Genomic DNA, 24,268 nt, shown 5'->3' with positions numbered 1-24,268 from the left:
TTTTTTAAAAATTTTTTTGTAATTTTAAAGATTGTGATGATTGCACAAGGTAACACAGGTTCCGTTTTGTTTGTCTTGTTATCAGTAGCACAAAAGGGTAAAACAGCGTAACCAACACCACTGCCCCAATCCTCGTCCACAGAAAAATAAAATGGAAAAAAAATGTATGTTATGAAAATGAGTTCTCATTTGTACCCATTCCTCAGTTACTGCAGAGCCTGTCTCCTAACTGTGAAAAGTGTTGCTGGTGCCATTCATCATCACTGAAGTGGTAACAAGAAATCCTATGAGTGTTTAGAAATCCTAATGCTAGTTATTCTGGATGTTTTCTTACTTTTGTTTTTTATCCTCTAGCTAAAATTGTTTGTTCACAGTTCTGGCAAATTTCCTATAAGGAAAGCTGTTCTGTGAACAGGGAATTATTTTGGTTTTAAATGAGGCAAGCAACTCCACGCACCATGATTTGAGAGATAGTATTTTCCTGGAAGAGGAAGATAGACCTTTTGGTGACATTTTCCTAGCCTTGTTACCTAATAAGATATAAATACATGTTTTTAGGCAATAGGTTTTCAGCAAAGCTTTGTCTTATACCAAAGATTCTCCTGTGGTGCTGATTTTAATATGTAAAAGGAAAGATTTTCAGTGTTGACCTTAGGCATTCAAAGTGAAGGCACTGGGCTTAAACCTCTGGCTTTATTTTTGATAAATTAGTATGCAGCACCTTCTAAAATCTGATCATTGCTTTGTGATGAGTGACTTGTGATGTCTAAAATACTTTTCTTTCAATTTGTCTGAGTGAAATTTTATTCTATCATGATCACCAGTCCTAGTTCAGCAAACTTTTACAGTGTAAGAAAACCTGCTTATGGTTTGCTTTTCAGGTCATAAAATTAAGGTTTGGGAAGGTATCCTTACACTTCATCTAGCTGGAGCCTATTTCAAAGACAAACTTAGAGAGCAATTGTAAAATAAAAAAGGATAAGTGAAAGAATCTCATAAAATGGTGTTAGTAAATTGATGCGAACTACTAAGAATGGAAAGGAGAAGGAATTTTGCAAAACCGTGAAGAATACAGAGGGTAACAGGAAACCCAAAGAACCTATAGCTACTAGTGTGGCTTTAGAGGTGTCAAATTCAACAGTAAATGGAAGAAAGGTGACGTAATCAAGTATATGTAGTGTATGTTTAGCACAGTGCAGAGATCTTCAAAACATTAGAACTGATTTAATTTTTTTTAATACTGACTCTGTATTCCAATGCATACCACTGTTAGTAAATACACTGCGTCTTTTGTAGACGGTGGACATTCACAAAGAGAAAGTTGCTAGAAGAGAAATTGGTATCTTGACTACAAACAAAAACACCTCAAGAACTCACAAAATCATTGCACCAGCTAACTTGGAGCGACCAGTTCGCTACATCAGGAAACCTATTGATTATACAATTCTAGATGATATTGGACATGGAGTGAAGGTAGGTGATATTGTTAAAACAGCCAAACTGCAAATACGTTGTCTTTGTATATTTTCAAAATAACCTGATGCTTTTTATGATATTATACCAGTTTCTCCTTGCCTGGACAGTGTGTCTATAAACATAAGAGGAGTCCTGTCCGATTTCCAGTTGCCCCTTCTCCCCTTCTGTTGCCCCACTGTTTCTAAACCTTGCAAACCCACTGAATCTTATTTCTGAGGATACTTGGGACTATGAGTCTCACCTTTTAAAATGTTTCTGAATACCAACTCGTGACTGCTGTTATTGTTTGAGTAAGTTGCCAGGGATATACCTAGGGACTGAAAGGCTAATGACTGTCACTTTAGTGCTTGAATCAGCACGACAAAATACCATCCAGCTGTAATTGCCACCGGTTTACTTTAAAGCTCACCCAAAGAAAGGGTTTGCATGAGAGGTATTATGTGCTCCCTTTTTTTCTTTCTGTCAGAGTCAGTTACACACAAACCCGGTGATGTGCTTTGTTAAAGTGAGCTCTCTACAACTTCTGTGCCACATGGGGTTTCAGGATGGGAATATTACTGCCAAGTTTGAAGCCAGCTGGTTCTCCCTTTTAAGTCTAGGAAAAAAGAAGGAATTTCAGGGCAGAGATCAGACTGAGACACAACTGATGGCTGTTAGATCAATGTACACAGCAGCAGTAATATCATGTGTGAGATTAGATATGCATTTTTAAAAGCACATCCTGAATGTAAACACAGTCTTAGCAGGTGTGAGCTCATTGTTAACTTGTGCTGCCAGGAAAACAAATACGGAAATGAGAACACTGACAGTGTTAAAGTTCCAGGAAAGGAAAGGTAAATAGCACAAAGTGGGGTCATTTTTACATGACAAACTAACAAATCTGTAAACCTGCTAAGTAGCAGTAAGGTAAGATGCTTCTTCCAGTCAAAGTACACCAGAATTTCTTTTACCTGACTCCTAACTGCATTAGGTTTATCTCTGTTGTTCTATTTTGATTGTTTGCTTGAACATCCATTTAAATGACAATAGGTTGTTTAACCTAAGTCTTAAAATTCAAATTCTTAGCAGTTTGATTTAAATATCTTCCCTGAGCAATTTTATGTAAGGTCTTCTCAACGTCCTGTTTGTTAACAGAAAGTCTCCTTACCCCCATTTCTTACCCAAAGAGTCAACCTCTAAACAGATTTAAAAAAAGACAAGTGACTAAGCTTAATTTGGAAAACCAAACCAAACAAAAAAAATCCAACATTAATAACTACAGTTTGATCAGGAAGTTATTATCACTCTTGTGTTAAAATGTGCTACCAATTCTTACAAATTTTGAATTTATGCAGGTCAGCAGAACTCCTTCTGGTTATGGATGGAGCATATTAACCTGTAGGATTGCTGTTGCTAATATTTTAATAATCACTTTTTGCTTTAAGGAGATAATTTTAGAACTCATTAAAGAATAGTTTTTAATTGCTCTGCAGCACAATCTTATTTAGCACTGGCTCTAAATCATTATAATTGATATCCCACTTACCTCAGTGTAGCCAGAGTCATACTTACTGTGATGCACTGAATTACGTTCTTCTGAAGGAACATAGTTCATCAAATGGATGATGACTCAAATGTGTGTTTACATGCATTTGTTATGCTTGTGATATACTTGAAACATCTTACAAATTATGTCTACAGTGCACTGTATTTATCTAGAAAATGAAGAAGTACTATGTACTTGTGAAACAATAAGCAGAGAACTTGAAATCATGCTATTCTTAATATCATAGGTGTGTTCCAATCAGGTTAATCCTGTGTTTAGGACAGAAGAAAGAACAGCTCTCTGCTGATGGGGGAAAAGTGGCCAGTTGTGCTTATGAATCTGTTGGGTTTGTTCTGCTTAAGTAACTGCAGATTAGTTGACTAGATCTCATGACTGTAGAACAGAGAGAAAAAAAGGAAAAGAGGTAGAAACTTTAAATTTACCTATTTATAGCTATTTATTGCTTGATAAATAGCTATAGTTTTCCCTTCAAATGAACATTCAGATGGAGTTATTGCATAAATAGCATTAAAGTTCCAGTTAACATCAAGGTGCCTCAGTCTGCGTTCTTTGTTCTTTTTCTGCTGTAGGGCTTCCCCTCTAGTCCTTAGACCCAGAATTATGTATTTTCAGGAGTCAGAATGCTAATGCAGCAGGTATTCATTGCAACCCCTGAGAAAGATGGCAAACTGAACAGAGAATAATACAGGAGAAAAAGGGAGGATCCTTGGCCAAGAAATTCAGGATGCCATGCTGAGAGAATTAGTATAGGCACTTGAGCACCTTATTCCTTCCATTCAGAAGTTCAAAGCAGCAGTGGATACCGTATTCAGGAGAGGGTGCTCTATAGTATGGTTTCTTAATAGGTGTGAGAGAGAATTCAAGTGCCTCTGTATCATCCCAGCAGTCCCTCCTCATCTTCCCTCCCTGAAGCTACAATGCTGCAAAAATCTAAAGAACCTTTTGTATGAAAGAGACTTGCTTTCAGGTTTTTTCAAACATTTCATGAGTTACAAAGTCTTCCAGTCTATTCTTCCTTCCAAAGAGTTCTTTAGTCAAGAGGATGAAAAAAGAAGTGATCCATTTGGGATGGTGCATATTAAGGCATTGTAACTGTCAGGAATGCTGCCGAGGTCCCTGCTCCTGGACCTTCCCATGTAAGTGACCACTCTGGCCACTACAGGGCAACCTGCTTGTCCAGCGTAGTTCTGGGCAGCACAGACCATACTGGTTAATGCATTGATCCATGGAACTTTAAACTCAAAGACAGATTTTCTAGTAAATCAGATTATGTTTCTTTTTTAATACAGTAGGGTCTCTTTTAAATGGATGAAACAGATTAGCTACTCTGGATGCTCTACTATTGCGATTCTGAATGCTTAATGTTGTTATAGAAAGTGTAAGAAACATTTAGATTAACTGAGCTGGAAACAGATCGTTCAAATGGAAAGACTTGTAGTTTTAAAAGAAATTATGGGGAAAGCAGATATATGGTATTTTGCCAGTAAGATGCAGGGCTCAGTGTCAAAAAGCAAGCACTTAGGCTTTAAAATAAGATTTTATTGTTGGTTAAACTCTTAATTTATGCTTTAGGAAATGTGGCTATATGGTGCAGTATCCTTATAGAGTGCTGTACTTGTTACGAGATGTAATGATTTGCTCTTGATCTTTGTTCAAGAGAAACCTCATGGCATCGAGTTAACTAACAGCTTTGTCTCGGAAGGAACATATATTAGCTTAATATTTTAGAGGCTTCTGTTTCAGCTAGTTGTATATGTGCTAATGCATGTAAACAGTTTAAATGAGCTCAGGCTATTCTTTGACAGCTCAAATAAATTAATCTCTGAAGTTAATCCATCTAGATCTTGTGACCCATTTGAAAGAAGCTGCCTTTTTGTTAGCACTGTAAGAACTTGAATAAACAGTGTACAAGCATTTGAACATTAATTTCAAAGTATTAATCTAAAGGCTTTGTGGTCAATGTATATTAAAAGTTTCAGCTTGAAGATCTTTTGTTCATGACATTCTGCTTTAACCACTCTTTCTATGATCTACTGATACATTATTTTGTTAATGCCGAATGCTTAACTTTTTTCTTTCTTTTTCCTTTCTCTTCATATCCTGAAGTTCCAACTAACCTTTCAATGCTTTTTTTCCTTACCTCTTTTATTTGCTCCATTTATGCATTAAGTGGTTGCTTAGATTTAAGGTAAGAAACCCCAGGGCTGGATTTCCATTCTTCTTCTTCTGAGATTATTACACACGGGGAGATGATTAACATGAATATTACTGATTGTTTAAAACAACACCCGCTCTCTCTTCTGTGTAGAACTTCTGTTGAGTGATTTCATTGCAGATAAGCATTTTGTGATATAAATTGATGTGTTTATGAAAGGAAGCTAACACAGTTAATTTTAAAAGCTTTGTGGCAAAATATCGACTGCCTTCAGCATATCTACCAGATCATTTACAAAGGAGGGATGATGTGCTAGCCTTGTCTAGACAAAAAGGTACAGAGAACAGATAGCAGCTGAGTTTGAGCCTCCCCCTGTGTAATATTCTTTTTATCCTATATACGGTGTAAGTTATGGTTTGATTGGGATTAATGTTTCAGTGTGAGATTGCTCAGATAATGGGCTCCAAAGGTGTGTAACAAATTCAAATCTGTATATTATTTTTTAAAGTTGCAGTATTCTTTATTTTTTCAGAAACTGCTAGCACTGTTTACATACTGAGAGGCACTCATATGTGGAAACATCCACAAATCGGTTAATTGTGTAAAATACTTAAGAACCCTTAAAAAACAAGCTAAGTGATCTATTTAGTTGAATATTAAATGAATCAAAGAACTCAGGCTGAAGTATGTCAGATTCTCAAGGATCTTAGAGGTTTAAATGTTAGTAGTCTTAGTGGCTGCAGACGCAGCAATAAAAAGCATCAAATCAATTAGGCAAGCAGTTAAATGAAATTATATGATATTATGGTGGAGTTCATAGCACATTAGTTAATAGATAGGTTATAGCCTTTATTGAGTATTAGGATATCATCCTCCTCCTGAAGCGCAACGGGTTTGGGGAAAGTGGGAATGAAAGTTTTTTAGTAGCAGCTGTGACAGTTTTAAAGAGGGAACTGGTTTAGAACATAGGACGCTAATATGTAGTACGAGTCTATGAATTAAAGGAAGTTCCAAGTTGATGTGAAATATTTTTAAGTATTTTCTGTGACTGGAAAAAACTAAAAGAAAATCCTGCAAATTCTTGAGAAGACTGCCTGTAAACCCAGGTGTTTCTATATATATCCCCATGATATCCCTGTGAGATTGGCCAAATGGTACTTTTAGTCAGGTGTTAAGTGTATGTAGCATATTTGATAACAATGGAAAACTTTTAATAAATGAGAGAATTCTCACATGTCATTTGAAATTTATTTTTACTTGTGAGGCATGCAGTATTTCAACTCACATAGTATATAAGTGCTTTGAATTTGAGGATGGCAAAATATATCTCCTCCCTGGCTTTTACTTTCTGTCTGCACAAAATGTATACTTCTAATGCTGAGTATGTCTTCTGGACACAGTTCATATTGGGTGATCGTTTTCTCAGTGTTCTTAAAAAAGCAATTTGCAAACTCAGTTTTCTTTGTTGCTCTCTGTAGTTGCAATTACAAACAAGTAATGACTATTCTAAAAAAAGTTTTAAAATTGTATAATTGTCGTTTATGTGTGAACTGCCATATCTGTGCATGATCTGCAGTGGTGATAAGAGTCTCTTCAGCTTTTCAGAGAAAATAATTTTTTCTGTTTATAGGTTTGGAATGGAAATAACATTTTTCATTATAACACCAGTTAAAATATTTCTGTATTTTTACTAGGGTGAACCTGATTAGAAATTTGATTTGAGAAATCACAATATGTCAATCAACTTCTCATTGCCAAAACCTGAGGGTTTAAAAAAAAAAAAGAAAAAAAGGCAAAAGCAGCACAGCATCTCTCTGTGGACCCAAGTTGTTTTTTCTCTCACTATAGTCACTATGCCTCAGGCTGAAAGGAGAAAACTAAATGTAACCCCAGTTCTGTGTGAATGGTTTTTTTATCTCACTTATAGTGATTAAATATGAAGAATTTAGACTGCTTTTATTTTTTATGACTGCAGAAAAACCTTAGTGTTAGCTAACAGCTACAATGTTAAACTGACTGACTGTAGCAGGGATAACTATGCTTGTGTCTGGGTAACTTAAATTTTAATTTTTAACAGATTTTGAAGAAAATTCCAGTTACAATTCAGAGGAGTATCTGTAGCATCAGCTATCATCAAATCAATTGAAAATGACATTGTTTAAGACTTTTAGTATTTACCAGACTTGGTTCTTCAATTACTTTACATAGGGGGTAAAACAAGTAAACTCACTTGCTGAAGCTTCTACTCGTGGTCATTTGCCAAAACAGGGCTGAAATTTATACACTTCACTTCCATATAAACTGGTAATCAGCTGAAAAGCATATAGATATGCACAGTAAGTATTCGAGTGGCTGAGCACAACCTGAAAGGGAATTTGCTTTGAGGTAGTAGATGATGGGCAAAAAATCTGTTCATTGTCTCAGTAGCATTAACAAGATGAAGCAAGGCATGGGAAGGTAGTTTTTATTTTTCCTGAAATTGGGCATAAAATTGCTCAAGAAGATTGAGTAGCTGCTTGAAGTTTTTGAATATAATCCATCACTGATGGGACACTTTTTCTTACTAGATTTTGGGCAAAAGATTATTCTTTTGACATTCTGAAAGTTCTAGAAAATACAGTGTGACAGTAAAGCACCACTTTAAAATTTCTGGCTGAGTCCAGCTTTAGAAAGCATCTCCTCCTGAGGTTTGATTCTGTGGAATATCTGATATTCAGGATCTTTGGAAAAAAAACCTCAACCAACCAAGAAACTTGGTTTTGGTAATTGAACTGATGATGAGATGTTCTTCAGAAGAGTAAAAATGTGGATTGAAAGCTTTGTTGCAGGTAAGTGCCTCACAGCTGCATAAATACAGGGCTTCGATGCAAAGTTTTTGCAGTCTGTTGACCAGCTATTATATCTGACCAACTGTGTATTTCTGCACTTCTTGTTCAGTGATTATTTTGCTTGTGAAAATATTCCCAAGAATGAAATTGAATGAACTTGCAGGATTTATCAGTTTTAACCAGTTTATTTCACTAAAAATTTCTTACACAGTGGAGTGCTAAAGAAACTCAGTATGTTAAATGTTTATAAAAATGTAACTGTGAAGGAAACTCAGTCGTATGTTGGACTGCAAGATACTGGAATCTATGAAAAACTAGATGCCAAAAATAGAAATTGGACAAACACATCTTAATTATTAAAAAAAATTAAACTTTAAATGATAGTTTTTCCTAGGGACTGTAATCAGTGCTGCATTGTGTCTTAAAGTAATCAGATGGTACCTTTCTAGAACTGGCACTGTAGCTCAGTATAGAAAATATTGGTTGAAATACTGTTGTACCCTTTTGAAACAGAATGGTCCATAGGGATACATTTCTTTACAGTTTGTTTTGTGGCTGTTACTGTGGAGCTGGATCTCAGAGCATCCTCCACAATGTGTTACTTACCAAGGATCTGCTCTTTAAGTAGTTTCTGCAGGTTCTTCCTCAGCAAAACTTCCAGTTCCAGCTCCAGTACTGACAAAGTTACAGCTTTGGTAGAAGACATTTTTTTCTGTAGTGCAAGTGCTTCCTAATTCATGCATAAAAAGCTTCTGCAAGGTATCCAGTAAAAAAAAAGCTTAACCAAGATCTCACTAGATTTATTTGGTGTTCCACCATGTAACTTCAGTTGGTAATATTTTTTTACCTTTTTTTTTCTTCAGTGGGAAGAGGCAAAAAAAAAAAAAAAATTGGAAAAATCCCTTCATCCATTCTGCACAGACCCTGTGCCCTACTTGTCTGCTCGCAGGGTTGTCTTCCTGCTTTCACATCAGTAAGCTTTGTTTTTTTCCGAGCTTTGTGCCCAAACCATCACTGCCTCTCATTTTTTTTTCTGATTTCAGCACAGTAGTTAGCTGTTTTGGCATTTATGAGCAAAGGCAGAGATACTCCTCTGTGTTTCTGGTTGCAGGCTCTATTTTGCCATGCATTTTCTTAAAATAATTTGCAAGCTTTAATCTAGAAACCAACCCCAGATCTGTGGGGTCCTGCAGTCAAACAAACCACCAAGAGACAGATGCATTCCTCTGCTTTCACCCTCTCATTAAATCAGCTGCATCTGGGTAGTTCCAGCTGTGCAGAACCAGGGGAAATCATGTCAGAAACACTACAACTTCTGGCAAATACCAACTTACTCCAGAAAACAGATTTTTGAAACTTGACAGCAAATGCAAATGTGACCTTGAGTTCTGATGGTTGCTTCGGATTTTAGAAGTTTGTAAGAGGGATGTGTGTGAATGAGGATTTGTGTATGGAAACTATATTTACAACCATATGTGCAAAACAGAAAAGGCAATAAAGTTTGAAAGAAAGGGGGTGTTAAAGGCTTCCTTTCCCCCCCCCCCAAGTAGAAGTTATCATAGGAGACAGTTGGAAATGTTCCAATATTTGTATCTCAGCTAAAGTTGCAACTTGTATAGTTTTAGATTTTCTTTTAACATCTTGAATACTTTTATTTCCACAGATCTGTCTATTTTGATCAGAACCACTGAAATAATTTTATATTTTTAATTTCTCTTCTGTGATTATTTGGCAGTAAGTCAAAGGGGAAGTTACTTGCACACGGTTAATTAACTTGGAGCAGCTTGTCTTAAAGCCATCAGTCCTGTCAGATTTGAAGACAACCCTGTCAATTTTAATTACTTGCTCTTTGAACATCTTGCTTTCAATACCCTGAAAAGACCCTGCAACTAAGCTTACTGTCAGTGTGTTTCCCCATCTTTCAGTTTAGTCTTTTTTGGGGATGGCTTCTTTGTGACTAAGTTTCTGAGGTAAAAAGGGATTGCTTTTTGTTTGGACACATTTTACGAAGGTTTTTTTCCCATCCTGGATCAAGGATATGTTTATTTGCAGTGTTAATGAACTATCTAGCAGTCACTGGAGTTCTGTGTTAGTCAGGCAAGTATTGCCTACACTTTTTACTATATGTGGTCTGATGTTATGGCATGTTTCGCCTCAACTGTCCTTTCTTTTCAGGTAGCTATAACCCACTGGAAGCTTAAAAGTTCATTTTTGGTTTTGCAATGATTGTATATAAAATAATAAGATTCTTTGTGGTTAAATATATGGAATTTTATATTAACTGAAAGTTAACATAAGCTTTAGATTTATGTAAACTGTAAAGTGGTTACATCATCTGGTGCAAAACAATAGTGTAGCCAGTTAAAACACCTAAATGGACTATTCAGGGACACACAGATTGGTCTCTTTGTTGTCATCTAAAAACCAAAGGCTGAGTAGGCTGTTTGAAATATAGCAACTGACAGTTCAGTGAGCGTTTAGTTAAGGTGTATTTTGTCTGTGCGTGGTTTTTTTTGACAACTCAAATAGGTAGGTGGGCTAAACAGCCATGTTTAATGAAAGAGGAAATACAGGGGGTGCTGCAACTTTAAAAAAAATTCAGATTTTGCTATTTCTTAAATGTTCCGTGTATAGAATAAAATACACTTCATTTTACACTTTCTCTTTTCCCTTCAAGTAGTTGTAGATCAGTGCTTACCTCATCCCTCACTTGAATTAACTTTAGATTTCTTGTTGCTTAGAGTTGGCTTAAAGGACTTTATAATGCTGTGCAAAATAATTTTGTCTTAAATTGACATTACAAAGTAATGCACAACTAAATTCAAGCATCTGTTTTTGAATCAGTCAAAAAAAAACCCTTCCGATGCTTGGTTTTCTTTTCCTCCCAGCAGATTGAAAATGCGATAGCATTGGGGTTATTTAGAGCCAGAAAATCAAGTTTCAGTGGATTAGACTGAATGTTTTACTCTTTACACTGTTGTCAATATTTATCAATTCACAAATCTAAACATTGCCAAGGTTTTAAGTGAGTTGTTCTAGTCAAATTTTAAAGGAGTAGTTTGCCTTTAATGATGTTTGCAAATACTCTGAATGCCTTGATTGCTGTTTCATTTTTATATGGGAGGTGGGGGCAGTAGCCAAAGCTTACATTTCTGAAGGAAGAAACACTGTGAAATAGAGCATGACAGAAAGAACAGAAAAAGGGATGTAAGCATACTTGTTTAGGTTTGTTGAATATCTCTGTGTCTAAGCAATAGTTTATGCATTCATGAATCCAAGCTGTTCTGTGAGTAGATCATGTACTGATTCCTGTAAGGATACAGGCATTGAGAGTTATGCTTGGCTGGCAGGCTACAGACAAGCCAAATGCCTACATTGGTAACAATTGTTTATGATTCCTAGATTGATCAGTCAGGAATGCAAATGAGTTTTGGAAAGAAGTTAGAGTAAATTATTTTTGTGCAAAATTTAAATTTACTTCATTAGTATTTTAACCTGAAAGAGGGGAAGTGGACAAACTACAGTTATGTCACTGCTAAATATTTTACTCCATTTATTTATAAATTCTTAGAGATTAAATTGCTACACATTTGGCGTGGGGAGAAAAAAGTGCATCTTTGTATTTTTCTCAATATGGCTTTCTCTGTATGTTTACAGGCACATAATTAATATTGACAGTAAATATTATCATCTGTAAAAAAATTTATATGCTGTGAAAGCATTAAAACATTAATGGATCATATTTATAGATTACTTTGACTTCTGTACACTTTTCTGCATAAATCACATTAGATTGTGGCCTATTAGATAAGCTTTAGTATTTTTAAACAGTATTCAAAAATATTTTTGCAAATTTACCATTCAGTAGTGCAATGTGAAATAACTGCCTTTATCTCAAGAGATGACTGGGAGGTTCGGCCAAGTTAGGTACAGTGCCTCTATTGTCAGTGATTGTTTCTGATAGCCCGAAGGCAAATTCACTTTTTTGTATATACAATTTTTAAAAACCCTATCTAATAAAGAGTCCTTTGAGCGCAACTCTTGACTTCTAGCAGAGTGGAAATTGCATATAAAACGCATGGCCTCTCAATTTCTTTTTTTTTGTTTAAACCTTCCCCTACTTAGAGTTAATTGCTAAAGGCATCTCAGTGTCTCTGCCCCCAGAACCTGAGCTTAGTGAAGGCCCTTTTTCTCCCCGTTCTTTCCTGCAGGTCAGCACACAGAACATGAAGATGGGTGGGCTTCCTCGTACAACACCGCCCACCCAGAAGCCACCAAGTCCACCGATGTCAGGAAAAGGAACTATTGGGTAAGTGCAGTTATCGAATGGGTAAATGGCTTTGGTGAACAAAAGAGAAAAGAGGGAAGATTCTTTCTTTTTCTGTAGTGTGGGGGTTTTTTTGGTTTTATTTTAACTATTCACAAAGATCAAGAGTTGTTATATTTGCATCCTCTTATACTGGTTGTGTCTTATATGTTTGTGTGCTTCTGCCAGAAGGCAGTAGGCATCGTCAGCCTTTCCCAACAGGAACCTTTTTCTCATTGCAGAACACTTACCACTACGTGCTTTAGAATAAAATGTCATTAACTGTGTGGCTTTGGCAGGTGGTGCTAAACAACTGAAAAATGAGTACATGTTCATTAATTAGTTATGCTGAGTGTGATGAAAGTACTTTCCTGTTAAGTCTATGAACTTGACTTTGGCCTTTAGCTCACGTTAGTGATCAGTATGTAGCTGTCTTTTAAAGAACGACCTGCCTTAGGTTTTGTCTGTATCACCTTAACTCGTTTCCGTGCCGTGCTTCCCGTGTGCAGGCGGCACTCCCCGTACCGCACGCTGGAGCCGGTTCGGCCCCCGGTGGTGCCCAACGACTACGTGCCGAGCCCCACGCGCAACATGGCGCCCTCACAGCAGAGCCCTGTCAGGACGGCCTCCGTCAACCAGAGGAACCGCACCTACAGGTACCCACGGGGGCAGAAATGCTCTGCTAAATGTCCAGTCCATCTGCACCTACCTCTACAGTGAAGCTTCCTCATTCATCACGTGTACTGGGAATGTAATTTGGCACGATGAGAATAGGGCTGATAAAACCAGAATAGTGAATTATGTTACGGTTGTTCACTTAATCCCCCTGTTCACCTTAATTTTAGTGCTATCGGTTACAATACTTAATGAATTACTAAGACTGTGAAGTCTTTCAAGGAGGTAGATCATGATACTGTTTTACTAAATGCTTACAAAACTGGGGAAAGACTTTGTACACATCTTGCCTTCTGCATGTTGAAAGGCTGCACCGTATGCTTGTATGTGACATTTTGAACAGTCTTTGATGTTTATAAGTTGAGTAGCTGAAACTGTAGCATAGTATTTTGAGGATATTCATAATTTCAAACACAGAATAAAGCTGAACTGTATTACCAAAGGTTCTGCTAGAAGACTAGCTTTTTCTCTAGGATAATAGGTTTCATGATGTGATAGGTTTAAATACTTCCCTGGAAATCTTTACTTTTTAAACATTGTAAGTACTTGAGAATGGCTAAATAGATGGATTCTAAAGTATAAGAAATGTGAATTTTACTTTATTATCTTACAATTTCTCATATGAAAGCATATGAATCACAGTCTAAGCAGTCTACATGTTTTAAAGTTATAGGAAAAGGATCTGTATTTGCTCCATAGGAATTTAACAATCCTGGAATGATGTGCTTTGAACAAGGTTATGGAAGCATTTCATTTTTGGGCAAGTTCACTAAGACTAAATGAAAAACCTGTTGTGTTGTAGTCAAAGTGAAGAGTTTTACAAAAATCCAGCTTTATATAGATTTATATCATCCTTGTTTCTTTTCTTGTGTTCCCTGTTATTTCTCTGATTTAGTAAGGTGCTATATGAGAGATCTTAGATTTCAGCATGCACAGCAGCATATTCATACCATGGTGATTTTGGTTTCTTACAGCAGCAGTGGGAGTAGTGGAGGAAGCCACCCAAGTAGTCGGAGCAGCAGTCGAGAGAACAGTGGAAGTGGAAGTGTAGGTGTTCCCATTGCTGTTCCCACACCATCTCCTCCTAGTGTCTATCCAGGTAAATGGAAACTTGCTGTCCCTCTTTCTGACTCAACAGTAACCTTGAGCATTTGCATTTTCCTAAACTCCAAGGAAAGTCTGAGTTCATCGCTATTGATAGTATGAGTTTGAATCAAGTAGTATCTTCTCTGAGAGTGTCTGATGTGCTGTTATGCTCCTTTTATGTATTAATTTGTTTATCAGAATTTTTTGCCTGACTGCCTGCATGTGACAAGGTAGGACACAGCACCTTTTTCAGTGGGCTGAGGGAAACTTCTCCATTGTCCTTTTAAGCAAATAAATTTTTTTTTGTTGGCTGTTTATGCAGATACATAGAAGCATGTTTTTAGAAAATTAGATTAAATGAGAGGCAGGCACAGAGTAAATCTTTAGTACGTTAATGCAAGCCTGAGTTGTCACAAAGAGATACTTGCTCAGTTTTATGGCCTCAGTCTTTCCAGAAATAGGAAGTGTTATTAGTGTTTCTTTTTCCTTTGCTCAACCTTTTCAGTGAAGAAGAGTGTATAGTTGGCTTGCAGCGTGATCTGAAGTACATGATGCTTCTGAAACAAAGAGATGGAAATTTTTGCTTTCCTCTTTATATTTTCTAATTCGTACAAAAGCTAAAGTCAGCCATGCTGCAGACTGAAGGATAAATAACAAAATGTAAAGACATCTTTCAAAAGTAATGGCTTTCAATGAAAAGTTCTGAGTTGTTCCCTTCAGATCTGGAAAGTGGATTTGTTTGACCCTCATTTACCATCTACATAGGAATGAGCCTTTCTTTAACAGCTCCATTGTTCTCTCATCTCATGCATTCTAAAATACTGTGCAGCTAATAAATAGCTAACACTGAATAGTCAAAGGCTTTCTCTAATCCTTGCTAACATATCTCCTTATTAACTCCACCTCTTCCTCCTCTCTTCACTTAGCCCCTGCTGGCTCAGCTGGCACTTCTCCCCTTCCTGCTACCTCTGCTCCTGCCCCCACTCCTCCTGCTCCTGCCCCTTCCTCCGCTGCCCCAGATGCTGCTGCTGCTGCAGGAGCTCAGCCCCTTGCTGATGGCTTCACCTCTCCAACTCCCCCCGCTGTTTCTTCCACACCCTCTACAGGTGAGTGTCTGCTCCAGCTGCTGGCAGATGAACCCAGATGTGATCATGATCCAAAGCTTTGCAAAGTTACTTCAGCAGTAGTGATTAATAATTTCTTTAAAAATTTAGTTATAACTAGAAAATATCTGCTACTACCCAACAGTAAGGTTATAGTAAGGTTATAGTAGACAATTGAAGGTGTGCTAGTTTTATAAACAGCAGTCATTTAATTTTGTAATTTGACTATTTTTACAGTTCTATAATTATTTATTAAGTTGTAATTTCTGTTTGCATACTGAGAACCTCATAGAATAATGATGTTTGAAGGGAAACAGCACTGATAGTTCTGGTTTGGATTATTCTCTTTCATTAATGGTATAAATAAAAAGTGCATCTAGCAAAGTATAATTTATATGACTGATCTCTTCAATGCTTTCAAATGACAAGTCTCTCCTCAATGAACTGATAAAAAGGGCAGGTTTTTTGTGTTCAGTATTAGGTAAAATACAAGTTTTTATTATGCAGAATAATATCAAAGCATTTTGTTTTACTATGTGGTACTTTGTGTATATATTGCAACTTCCTTTTTTTAGTGCTGCAGTTTTCATTTTCTCATGCTGAGGTTGCAGCGTGTAGTAGTTACCAGGCACACCACTGTCCTGTATCAGCTTTTGATGGGGAGGGACACCTCATTGTAAAGTTCTCCTTTAGACAGCCAAATTCATGTGTAGCTACCTGCATGCTGTGTTACTTTTCACTGTAGCAGAGGCTGCTCACAAAGGTGTGAATTGGTTTATGTGTTTATTAGTGTTCATATCTTTTAGTAAGAATTGCACCAGGTTCCAGAAGCATTCTTGAAATTGCATTTAGTTTTAAGGGGCTGTGGCTCATATAAAATTAGAAAACACACTAGAATCCATAACTGTGACTAGAACTTCCTGAAGTGTTTCTAAAGATTTTGGTATCAGAAGATGATCCTGATATCTAAACTACTTTTATGTTTAGAAGATGAGCTGTGCCATATGGGACCTCAATCAATTTTCCATTTTTGATGCACTGTCAGTATCCCAGTTCTTAAGCCATGTTGTATCTGTATTTTTAACAAGTCAAAACCAAGCAGAAGTTAATATTTTAGTGACTGTAAACTCACATTCACAATTCCATGAAAGAAATTTCAGGTTACTTACTATTTTTAACATCTTTTGTTTCCCTGTGCTATTAGTGAGATTACTTGTATGGCTTCTCTGAAATAAAATATTTGAAGAAACTGGATAATTCACCATTTATGAGGTTGTAGTTTTTGATCCTTGAAAACCTCTTATCCCTGTTTTTAATCTCCTCCCTTCTCTCCAGTCACCACCAATTTGTACCAGTGCATTAAGGAACATAGGGACAGACACACTGGAGAGATGCATCAGGAAAAATGTGAAAAAGCCCACATACTAGGTGGATTCTTTGTTAGCTGTTCCTCGTCTGTAAAAAGTGCATTTTTTAAAATATACTTACCTGTACAAAACAGGAGGAATGTGAACCTCTAGTTCATGCATTTGCTCTTAGAAGCAAGTAACAGAGCAAGCAAATAAAATTTGTGGTTTTATTTACTGACCTAGTGTAAACTTTTGCAAAGCAATAAAAACATAGTGGAGAACAATGCAGGTTTTTTAAAAATTGCACATTCCTTTGTTTTGTTTCCCTGTTTGATTCTCTCCTCAGCTGCAGTGACCATCCCTTGTTTTCTTGCAAACTCTGAAATTTACTTCTAGGACAAATGGTGGAGGCAGAATAGTTGGGGGGGGGTAATAACCCATATGGGTATAATAAATCCAGCTTACATACAGTATAAAATCTGGAGAACTTTATGTGAGCACAGAAAATAGCTTGCTTCATTTATTGCTTGTTTAGATTCAGGATTAATGACTTGAATACAAGAAGTAATGAAAACAGAGAATAAGTTTTAAAGGACTTGTTTTAATTGACAGCTCCCTGAAAGAGGGCTTTTGAGTATGACTTCATTTATTCCATCCTTTAAGCCGTTTCTGACATTCTCCTCTCCCCAAGATGATCCTCTGCGTATCTTCCAAACAGCACTAAGATAGGTAGTATTGTGTTTTTTAGTTCTAGAAAGTAACAGCCATGAATCCTGGAAATGGCATACAGTTATTTTTTACATGTATGTTCCTTAATTGCAGGACTCTGAAGTGTTATTTTTTTTCAGGTTTATAAAAAACTGAATTTGCAAGAAGTTATTGTAATCCATTATTTAAAACACATAACTGGGGATAATTTTTTTCCATTCTGAAGTTTTGTAGCTTAGACACCTTTGTATTTTCATACTGGCTTTCGTAAGCAGTGCTGAGGACAGGCAGTTGGGAGAGTTGAACGTGTTGCTGTTGAGACATCCAGTGTCCTGCCAGTCTGGCAACATCCTTCTGGGATGCAGACTGTCTTAAAAGAAAAAAAAACAGAAACCTTTCCAAGCCTTTGAAACTTGAAAGCAGGTATAAAAAAGACAGGTATCATTCTTCTCTTTGCTAATACATTTCCGTTTCTAACCTAGGTCACCCAGTTCAGTTCTACAGCATGAACAGGCCAGCATCTCGACACACCCCCCCAACAATAGGGGGCTCTTTGCCATATCGGCGTCCTCCTTCCATCACATCCCAGACAAGCCTTCAGAACCAGATGAACGGAGGACCTTTTTATAACCAGAACCCAGGTAAGAAAGTTTGTCTGCTCTGTTGAATTCAGCAGTGGTGTATGGAATGACCTTCAGGTCTCTGAAATTTTATGTTCTGTCTCCATTGCAGATCTTGCACTTCCAGTGTGTTGCTGGTAGCCCTGCCAAAGCTGCAGTACAAGTGCAGAGTGTTCAGCTTCCATTACGGCAAACAGCTTAAAACAATACTGGCTTTGTTGCCAAATAATTTACTTTTGATGTCACAGTCCCTATTAGACAAGCTTTAGTCCTTGACTACACCATGGACCTGCTTTGGTGTAGGATGGGTATTTGAGTTTGGTGATTCTTCATTAATCGGTCTTTATCTTGTGTGCTTTTTTCTTCTGGTTAATGGACATTTCAAGAAATTGCACTTGTTATACAAGGGTAAACATTAGACACTTTAGAGACATCAGTGGTGTTTGGTGTGGGATGCGAGGGAACTGTGTCACCTTCTAACCCTCCAAGGGATGTTATTTTAATGGGCAACCTGCCTTACAGAGCAAGATGAGATATTAACAGCGAGTGGCATGTCCTGTGTGTCAGCATAACATAGCAGCCTTTTATCTGAGGAGTCCTTTGTCCCATGCTTCTGATGAGATGTGAAGGTTTTGATACCAGAGTAAGGAAGAGTTTCTCTTTTGCCAAAGCTACAGAAAGACACAGCAAGATTGAATGCTGACTTGCAAGTACTGCAGTGTGTTGGTGTTTTGTGGTGGTTGTGCTGATGAGTTTTGAGGGGGGGGTGTGTGTTCACTGTTGTTTTTTTTTTTAAAGTCGAGCACTGAACTTGGAATTAGGTCACATGCTCCAATCTGCAGTTAAGAGATTTGATCACTTTCAAATATTACTGTTTGTGAGCTACTCTGCAGAGAGATATGTGTGCTGAACTTGAGGAGGAAGTGGGTGGTCCTGCTGGGGATGAGGGAGTGGAAGGGGTTATATGACTAAATTGTAGCCCAGTTACCTGAAATATGTGGTATTTTTTAAGCACATTATGTGCATATTGAAGGCTGAAGGGGGGAATAGGCAAGAAGGAAAGAGTAATAGCAATAAAAGAAACCTTTCAGAATTACCTTTGCAATAAAGAGGATTTTGAGTATATCCAGAGAGTTTTTGACAACTGCTGTGCATTTCTGCTTTAGCAAAGGGATAATTCTCTGCAAGCTGCCATGGCATTGTTAATAGGTAATTACAGAAGATACCAAATAGACTTTAAATAAGTTACATAACCACAATTCAGTCTGTGTACCCAGAAAGAAAATAATGATTATGGTGATTAGTCACTTGAACTGTAAATCACAAACAAAATACTTCAATTATACTGGCATATCTGATACAATATAAATAAGCAGTTTTAGTAAGAGACTTTTTTTAATATGCCTAGCAGAATACAGAATTTGTTTGCTTTGCAGTTACACTAAACCAAGTTTTTTTTTGAGTGTACCTTGAAAGGAGAGGATGCTCCAGCATGCATAATTGATGAAGACCCTAAGAACAGAGGCACTGTTGTGTCTGTAAGGAGCAAGATTAGTTAGTAACAGGACAGAGACCACAGTTGCTTCTCAGCATTCCTGAAGAGAAGGAGAAAATAGAAACATAAGAGGTTAAAAAGAGACCTTACAACAGATGTAAGAGTGTGCCAGCTATGGCTTCTTGTTCTTTGTAGGCTGTTTGGCAGTAACACAGTACTGTTATTTCCAGTGCCATTTTTTAGTATGTTGGCATAGTCATGTTTGTTTATTCGCTTGTGATGAGGATGAAAGATACTTCTATTGCCATCTTCTTTTGAATGCCACTTCTAACATAATATAATTTTTCTACTTCATGGTTAGACCTTTTTAGCAACTGAAAAGAAAATATTAAGAAATGCAGACCCTAAATAATCTCAGCATATGTCTGTCCCAAAGCCACTGCTGCCAGCCATACCACCTAACAAGTGTTTTAACTTTGCAGCCTTAGATACCGGTATCTAAGCAGTATAGAGCTAAAAACCCTGTTGGGGAAACTGGGTAACTACTGAGGTGGTGGTGGGCACTACACCCTCTTTGTACAGCTGAATCCTTACCAGGCTGAAGCAACACAGTGGCAGGTGCTCGTGAGCATTTCTGAACTAATTTACAGCAACTGTGTAGTGAATCTATTGGTGATCAGTCAGTATGGAAGGATGGTGGGAGGCAACATTTAAGCTGGTATTTAGCTCATATTTTGAGACAGCAGAGGTACATTAAAGTTATTCTGATGCACTGTATAAACAAGATCATTATTAATAAAATATGATATGATGGTCCCTGCACAATGCACAGACTGAAGTACAAACCAAAGGGTTAAGGTAAACAAGGAATGATATCAGCCAGTGTTACCATCACAATTTTGATTAAACTATACAACCCAAAGTAAATGAAGGGATTTTTTTGTGCTTGCTTGGAGTGCTTGTCTAGAATGATTTATTTTTCTCCATGGATAGCCTCGTTATTTCTTTCAAAGAAATATATATAGTTCAAAACCAAAGTACACTGAAGGGACCAGGGAAACTGAAGCTAGTCTCCTACAGTAGATATGAATTTTGTGAATCCATATGATGTTGAATAGAGAAACCATTCTGAAATGGAACATTTTTATAGCATATATAATTAAAAAAACAGGGACTTCATAGTTGCACAAGATTGCTGAATTCATGAATATCACTGCTTCTCTGTAGGACTTCAAGTTCCCTTTTCTTGCTTTGAAAAAATGCAAGACCAAATCTTTTCCCAGGTGCTGTGGTTACACTTGAAAAAGTAAATACTCTCAGAGGTCATGTCATTCAAGTCAAAGAGACTGTAATCAGAAATGTATTTCAGTTTTTCTCAAGAGATATCAATTAGATGATGAGATAATGGAACTTGCATTGTAGGGAGATACAAGGATATTTTTGCAACAAGAAAGGATGGTTGCTGTTGGTTTTTATTGTTTATGGTGTGTGGTTGTGAAAGGAATGTCAGTGTGAGTGGCAGAAGAAATTCAAAGTTTCAGATAGTGATTACTGGAACAAGCAAACAGAAGAAATTTTGAGACATGACTTGTAAATGCTGTGGAGTTCTTTTCTCTTGCTATGATGATGTGAGTTAATTCTGAAAAATACTAGATCATACCTGGCAATTTTCTTACCAGCTCTAGAATTAGTCTGAAATTTATTTAGTTCTGTCTGCAAGCTAAGTAAATGTAGTGGTACCTGAAGTGTAGGCCTTTTTCCCTTCATCCTTCTGGACATGATTAAATGGTTTTTGTATGCCACATACTAACAAGAAAATTATTTATTTGTGCTTTTCCTGAGGTGTGCTTTCTGAAAAATAATCTTGCAGCTTGCTTAAAGAATATTACTACATTACTCAAATTGATATTAAACCAAGATAAAACTAGTTAGCTGATTTTTTTTACTAGATAACTGAAACTTGTATTCTGGGCTTAAACCACAGTTCAGTGTTACAACATGTGCAGCTGGCTGAGGCTATCTTCTTTAATTGTGAATTCACATATACTGTACAAAGACAGCTCTTCTGGTACTACTAAAAGGGCTGTTCAGAGTTCAGTGCAGTGGTCTGTGAAGTCAGGTGGGAAGGAAATGAGGCAGCACATCTGGAATAGGCCCTGTGGTTTGGCAGCAGCACGGTGTGCTCTGTTCGACCAATAAGATCAGAAGTGCTGTGTCTTTCAGATAGTCACAGTTCTCAAAAGGCATCTTTTTCTGTTTTGTCTAAAATAACTGCCTTATTTGATGGGATTTTTTTGGCCTACGTTTTGGGAAAAAAAAGAGCTATATTCATTTTCATTACTAGGGATTTGTGGATGCTGTTAGTCACCTCTATAAATATCAATTAGGTCTGAAAGGAGGAGGATTATAGGGAAAGAGTCCTCTTGATAAATTTGTCAGTTAGGTCTGTTCATAAAGTGCTGTATTCTCTAGGAATAAACTTCAGCTTAAGGGAATCTCACAGTCAAGTCAGAAAAATATTTCAGCATGGATTCTTAATGTTATGAAAAAGATCTGTGTTGGAAATTTTAAAAATAGAGAAATAGCCTTGAAGAAAGGATTAGGAATATGCTTAAAGCACTGGAGCCATTTTTCTTTGAATGTCAGTCTCTTTATCTCAGCTTCTTGGCAGCCTGCTACACTGTCTGATTGGTGATAATGTCTACTTTCCTGTTTGCTGCTTTGTTGTGTTTCTAACTGAATGCCTCTCTTTTTAATTTCTGTGGCAGCATCCCTTGCTCCTCCTCCCCCCTCCATCCTACAGGTAACTCCACAGTTACCACTAATGGGATTTGTGGCCAGAGTTCAAGAAAACAGTAAGTTTGCTGCTCCATTGTGCTATGTTTTATTACTGGATGTGGCTTTTGCATTGAGTTGATGAAAGATTTGACTGTATATAGCCAGAATTCTGCCTTCTCTACTGCCTCTGCAAGTTTGTCTGAAATTGTGAAGGGTGGGAAAAGGAAGTAATTTTGTTGGAGGTACCTCATCCTTCCTTCTCTGAATTTTATTGTCTCTAGTGTATTTTCCACAAGTTGTAACTGTTGGTCCCAGTGCAACTAATTGGGATAGGGAGTATTACTTCAACCCACTACCATGGTTATAGAGACATTTTCATGGTTGTACTATTGCTTATTTTCAGTTTCAGATACTCCTCCCCCACCACCGCCTGTGGATGAGGCAGTGTTTGATGAGTCTCCACCTCCACCCCCACCTCCAGAGGATTATGAAGAGGAGGAAGCAGCTGTGGTGGAGTACAGTGATCCGTATGCTGAGGAGGATCCTCCTTGGGCACCAAGGACATACTTAGAAAAGGGTAGGTTTAGAACTAGTAGAGACAGTAGGGTTGTGTTTGTAACAACGTTTTTTATGAGCTCCTGTCATCCTGCTTTTGGACATGGAGTCTGCCTAGACTCCTTCATAGCCAGTATTTGGTATTGTGGTAGAGGTGCTCCTCCAAATGGCAACTTAAAAGAATGAAAGTTAAGCCACTCCTCCGAGTCTGACTCTTTTACCCTTTTTCCCAAAGGGAAGGTGATGACTAGCAGGCTAACTACATATTTTTTTACTTCCTTTATAACCTATCTTTCACTTAATCCTGATAATCATATGAGGTCAAAAGTGAATCAGTCAGTGCTGTGATTGTGTTTGGGGCTCTGGAAACTGCAATGCTGCATCAGTGTGGGGCTGTGCTAAGCTAGAAGACACTGCACCTGTGTGGGACTGACTAACTGAGGCACTGCTGCATGGCTGCATCTCAGTGTCTTCCCCTTCTGAAGCAGGTGTGTGGAAACATGGTGGAGTAAAACTACAGGGAAAAAAACCTGAGTAGGTAGATGGGGCACTTGAGTATGAAAAGATCTACTGCCTGGTGTGTGTTCTCCTCTGAAACAGGATCGTGGTACTTCTTACTAAAGGGTGATATAAACTCTAATGTCACAAAGCAACCAGGCATCTCACCTGACTGTTAGACCCATTCACGCTGCATCGGGTGGGGGGAATCAAGAGTACCACAAAGATAAACCCAGTGCAGGACATGAGGGGAGGGTGGAAAAGAGATAGAAGAGGCACCTTCTGCCAACTCTAGCTTGAAGAAGATGCTACTTATTCCTGAGGGAGATGGAGGAATATGTGGGAGTTTTTTTGTTAGTCCTCAACCCCATCTAGCTTGTGTGTTTCATGCAAGGAGTACCCAGGCTTTGCTGATAAGCTAAGGCTATGTCAGACAAAGTGGTTGACTTGCAGGGTGTTTACATGACTTGCTTTATCTACTGACCTCTCCACACCCCTGATTGGCAGAAAGTGTTTCTGTTATTCTGTTGACGCACACAGGTTCTTTCATTAAAAGTTGTTTCGGTTCATTGTGGTCGGGGAAGCTTTTTTCTGTGAGGGAGGATGAGGGAAAAATGCTGTCTCATAGTCATAGGACTCTTTTTGCTGTGCAGTTTGAAGGGTATTCCTAATTATTGATATTAGTTACCTGGCTTCAGAAAATCAGGTTTTGGAGTGCGGTGGGGTTCCTGATGTTGGATTTCTTTTTTTGGAGGAAGATGGCAAATCTTTTTCAAGTTGAGACCAGTACAGGTCATTTCAGCAAGTACTGAATGCACTACGTTACTTAATGAACTCCTCCTTATCAGGCAGTTCTGAGAATGGGCAGTATCTGCTCAGTTGCATTGTGGATGATGTATTTTGGACTGGATGAAGATTGGGGGCATATTACTGTTTGATAGGAGAGTAAGTCTCAAGGTTTTTTCCTGTGTTTTTCCAGGCATAAGATACTCTTTAGCCCAGTTCTACATTTGTATCACTATCTTTGTTAGGTTTCTGTTATTCCTGCCACCTGGCCCTCAGCACATCTCCAGTGGCATTTCAGCTGGGA

The 24,268-nt window shown here is 37.6% G+C and overlaps 1 protein-coding gene and 1 long non-coding RNA gene across 17 annotated transcripts in view; one reads left to right on the top strand and one right to left on the bottom strand.

The window, feature by feature from the left end:
• Positions 1-24,268, top strand: part of ABI2 (abl interactor 2) — a 69,807-nt gene that overhangs the window by 36,122 nt on the left and 9,417 nt on the right. For 2 of the 16 annotated variants that reach the window (XM_027636759.1, XM_027636758.1), the window contains exons 3-11: positions 1,297-1,473; positions 5,193-5,210; positions 12,217-12,314; positions 12,821-12,967; positions 13,961-14,085; positions 14,999-15,178; positions 17,715-17,873; positions 22,116-22,202; positions 22,529-22,702. In XM_027636759.1, the coding sequence (XP_027492560.1) occupies positions 1,297-1,473; positions 5,193-5,210; positions 12,217-12,314; positions 12,821-12,967; positions 13,961-14,085; positions 14,999-15,178; positions 17,715-17,873; positions 22,116-22,202; positions 22,529-22,702 (1,165 nt within the window). The remainder of the gene's footprint in view (positions 1-1,296; positions 1,474-5,192; positions 5,211-12,216; positions 12,315-12,820; positions 12,968-13,960; positions 14,086-14,998; positions 15,179-17,714; positions 17,874-22,115; positions 22,203-22,528; positions 22,703-24,268) is intronic. The other 14 variants (XM_027636762.1, XM_027636761.1, XM_027636768.1 and 11 more) reach the window with 9 other exon arrangements.
• Positions 8,618-12,867, bottom strand: LOC113944110. Its single transcript, XR_003526585.1, has 3 exons — positions 12,785-12,867; positions 11,154-11,157; positions 8,618-8,862 (listed from the first exon to the last, which is right to left on the bottom strand). It is a non-coding gene; the product is annotated as an uncharacterized LOC113944110 (long non-coding RNA).

This window comes from Corapipo altera, unplaced genomic scaffold (assembly GCF_003945725.1).
Source record: "Corapipo altera isolate COAL_440 unplaced genomic scaffold, ASM394572v1 45, whole genome shotgun sequence".
NCBI classification, from domain to species: Eukaryota; Metazoa; Chordata; class Aves; order Passeriformes; family Pipridae; genus Corapipo; species Corapipo altera.
Note: the sequence above shows the minus strand (reverse complement) of the source record. Positions and strands in the feature narration are given on the sequence as shown.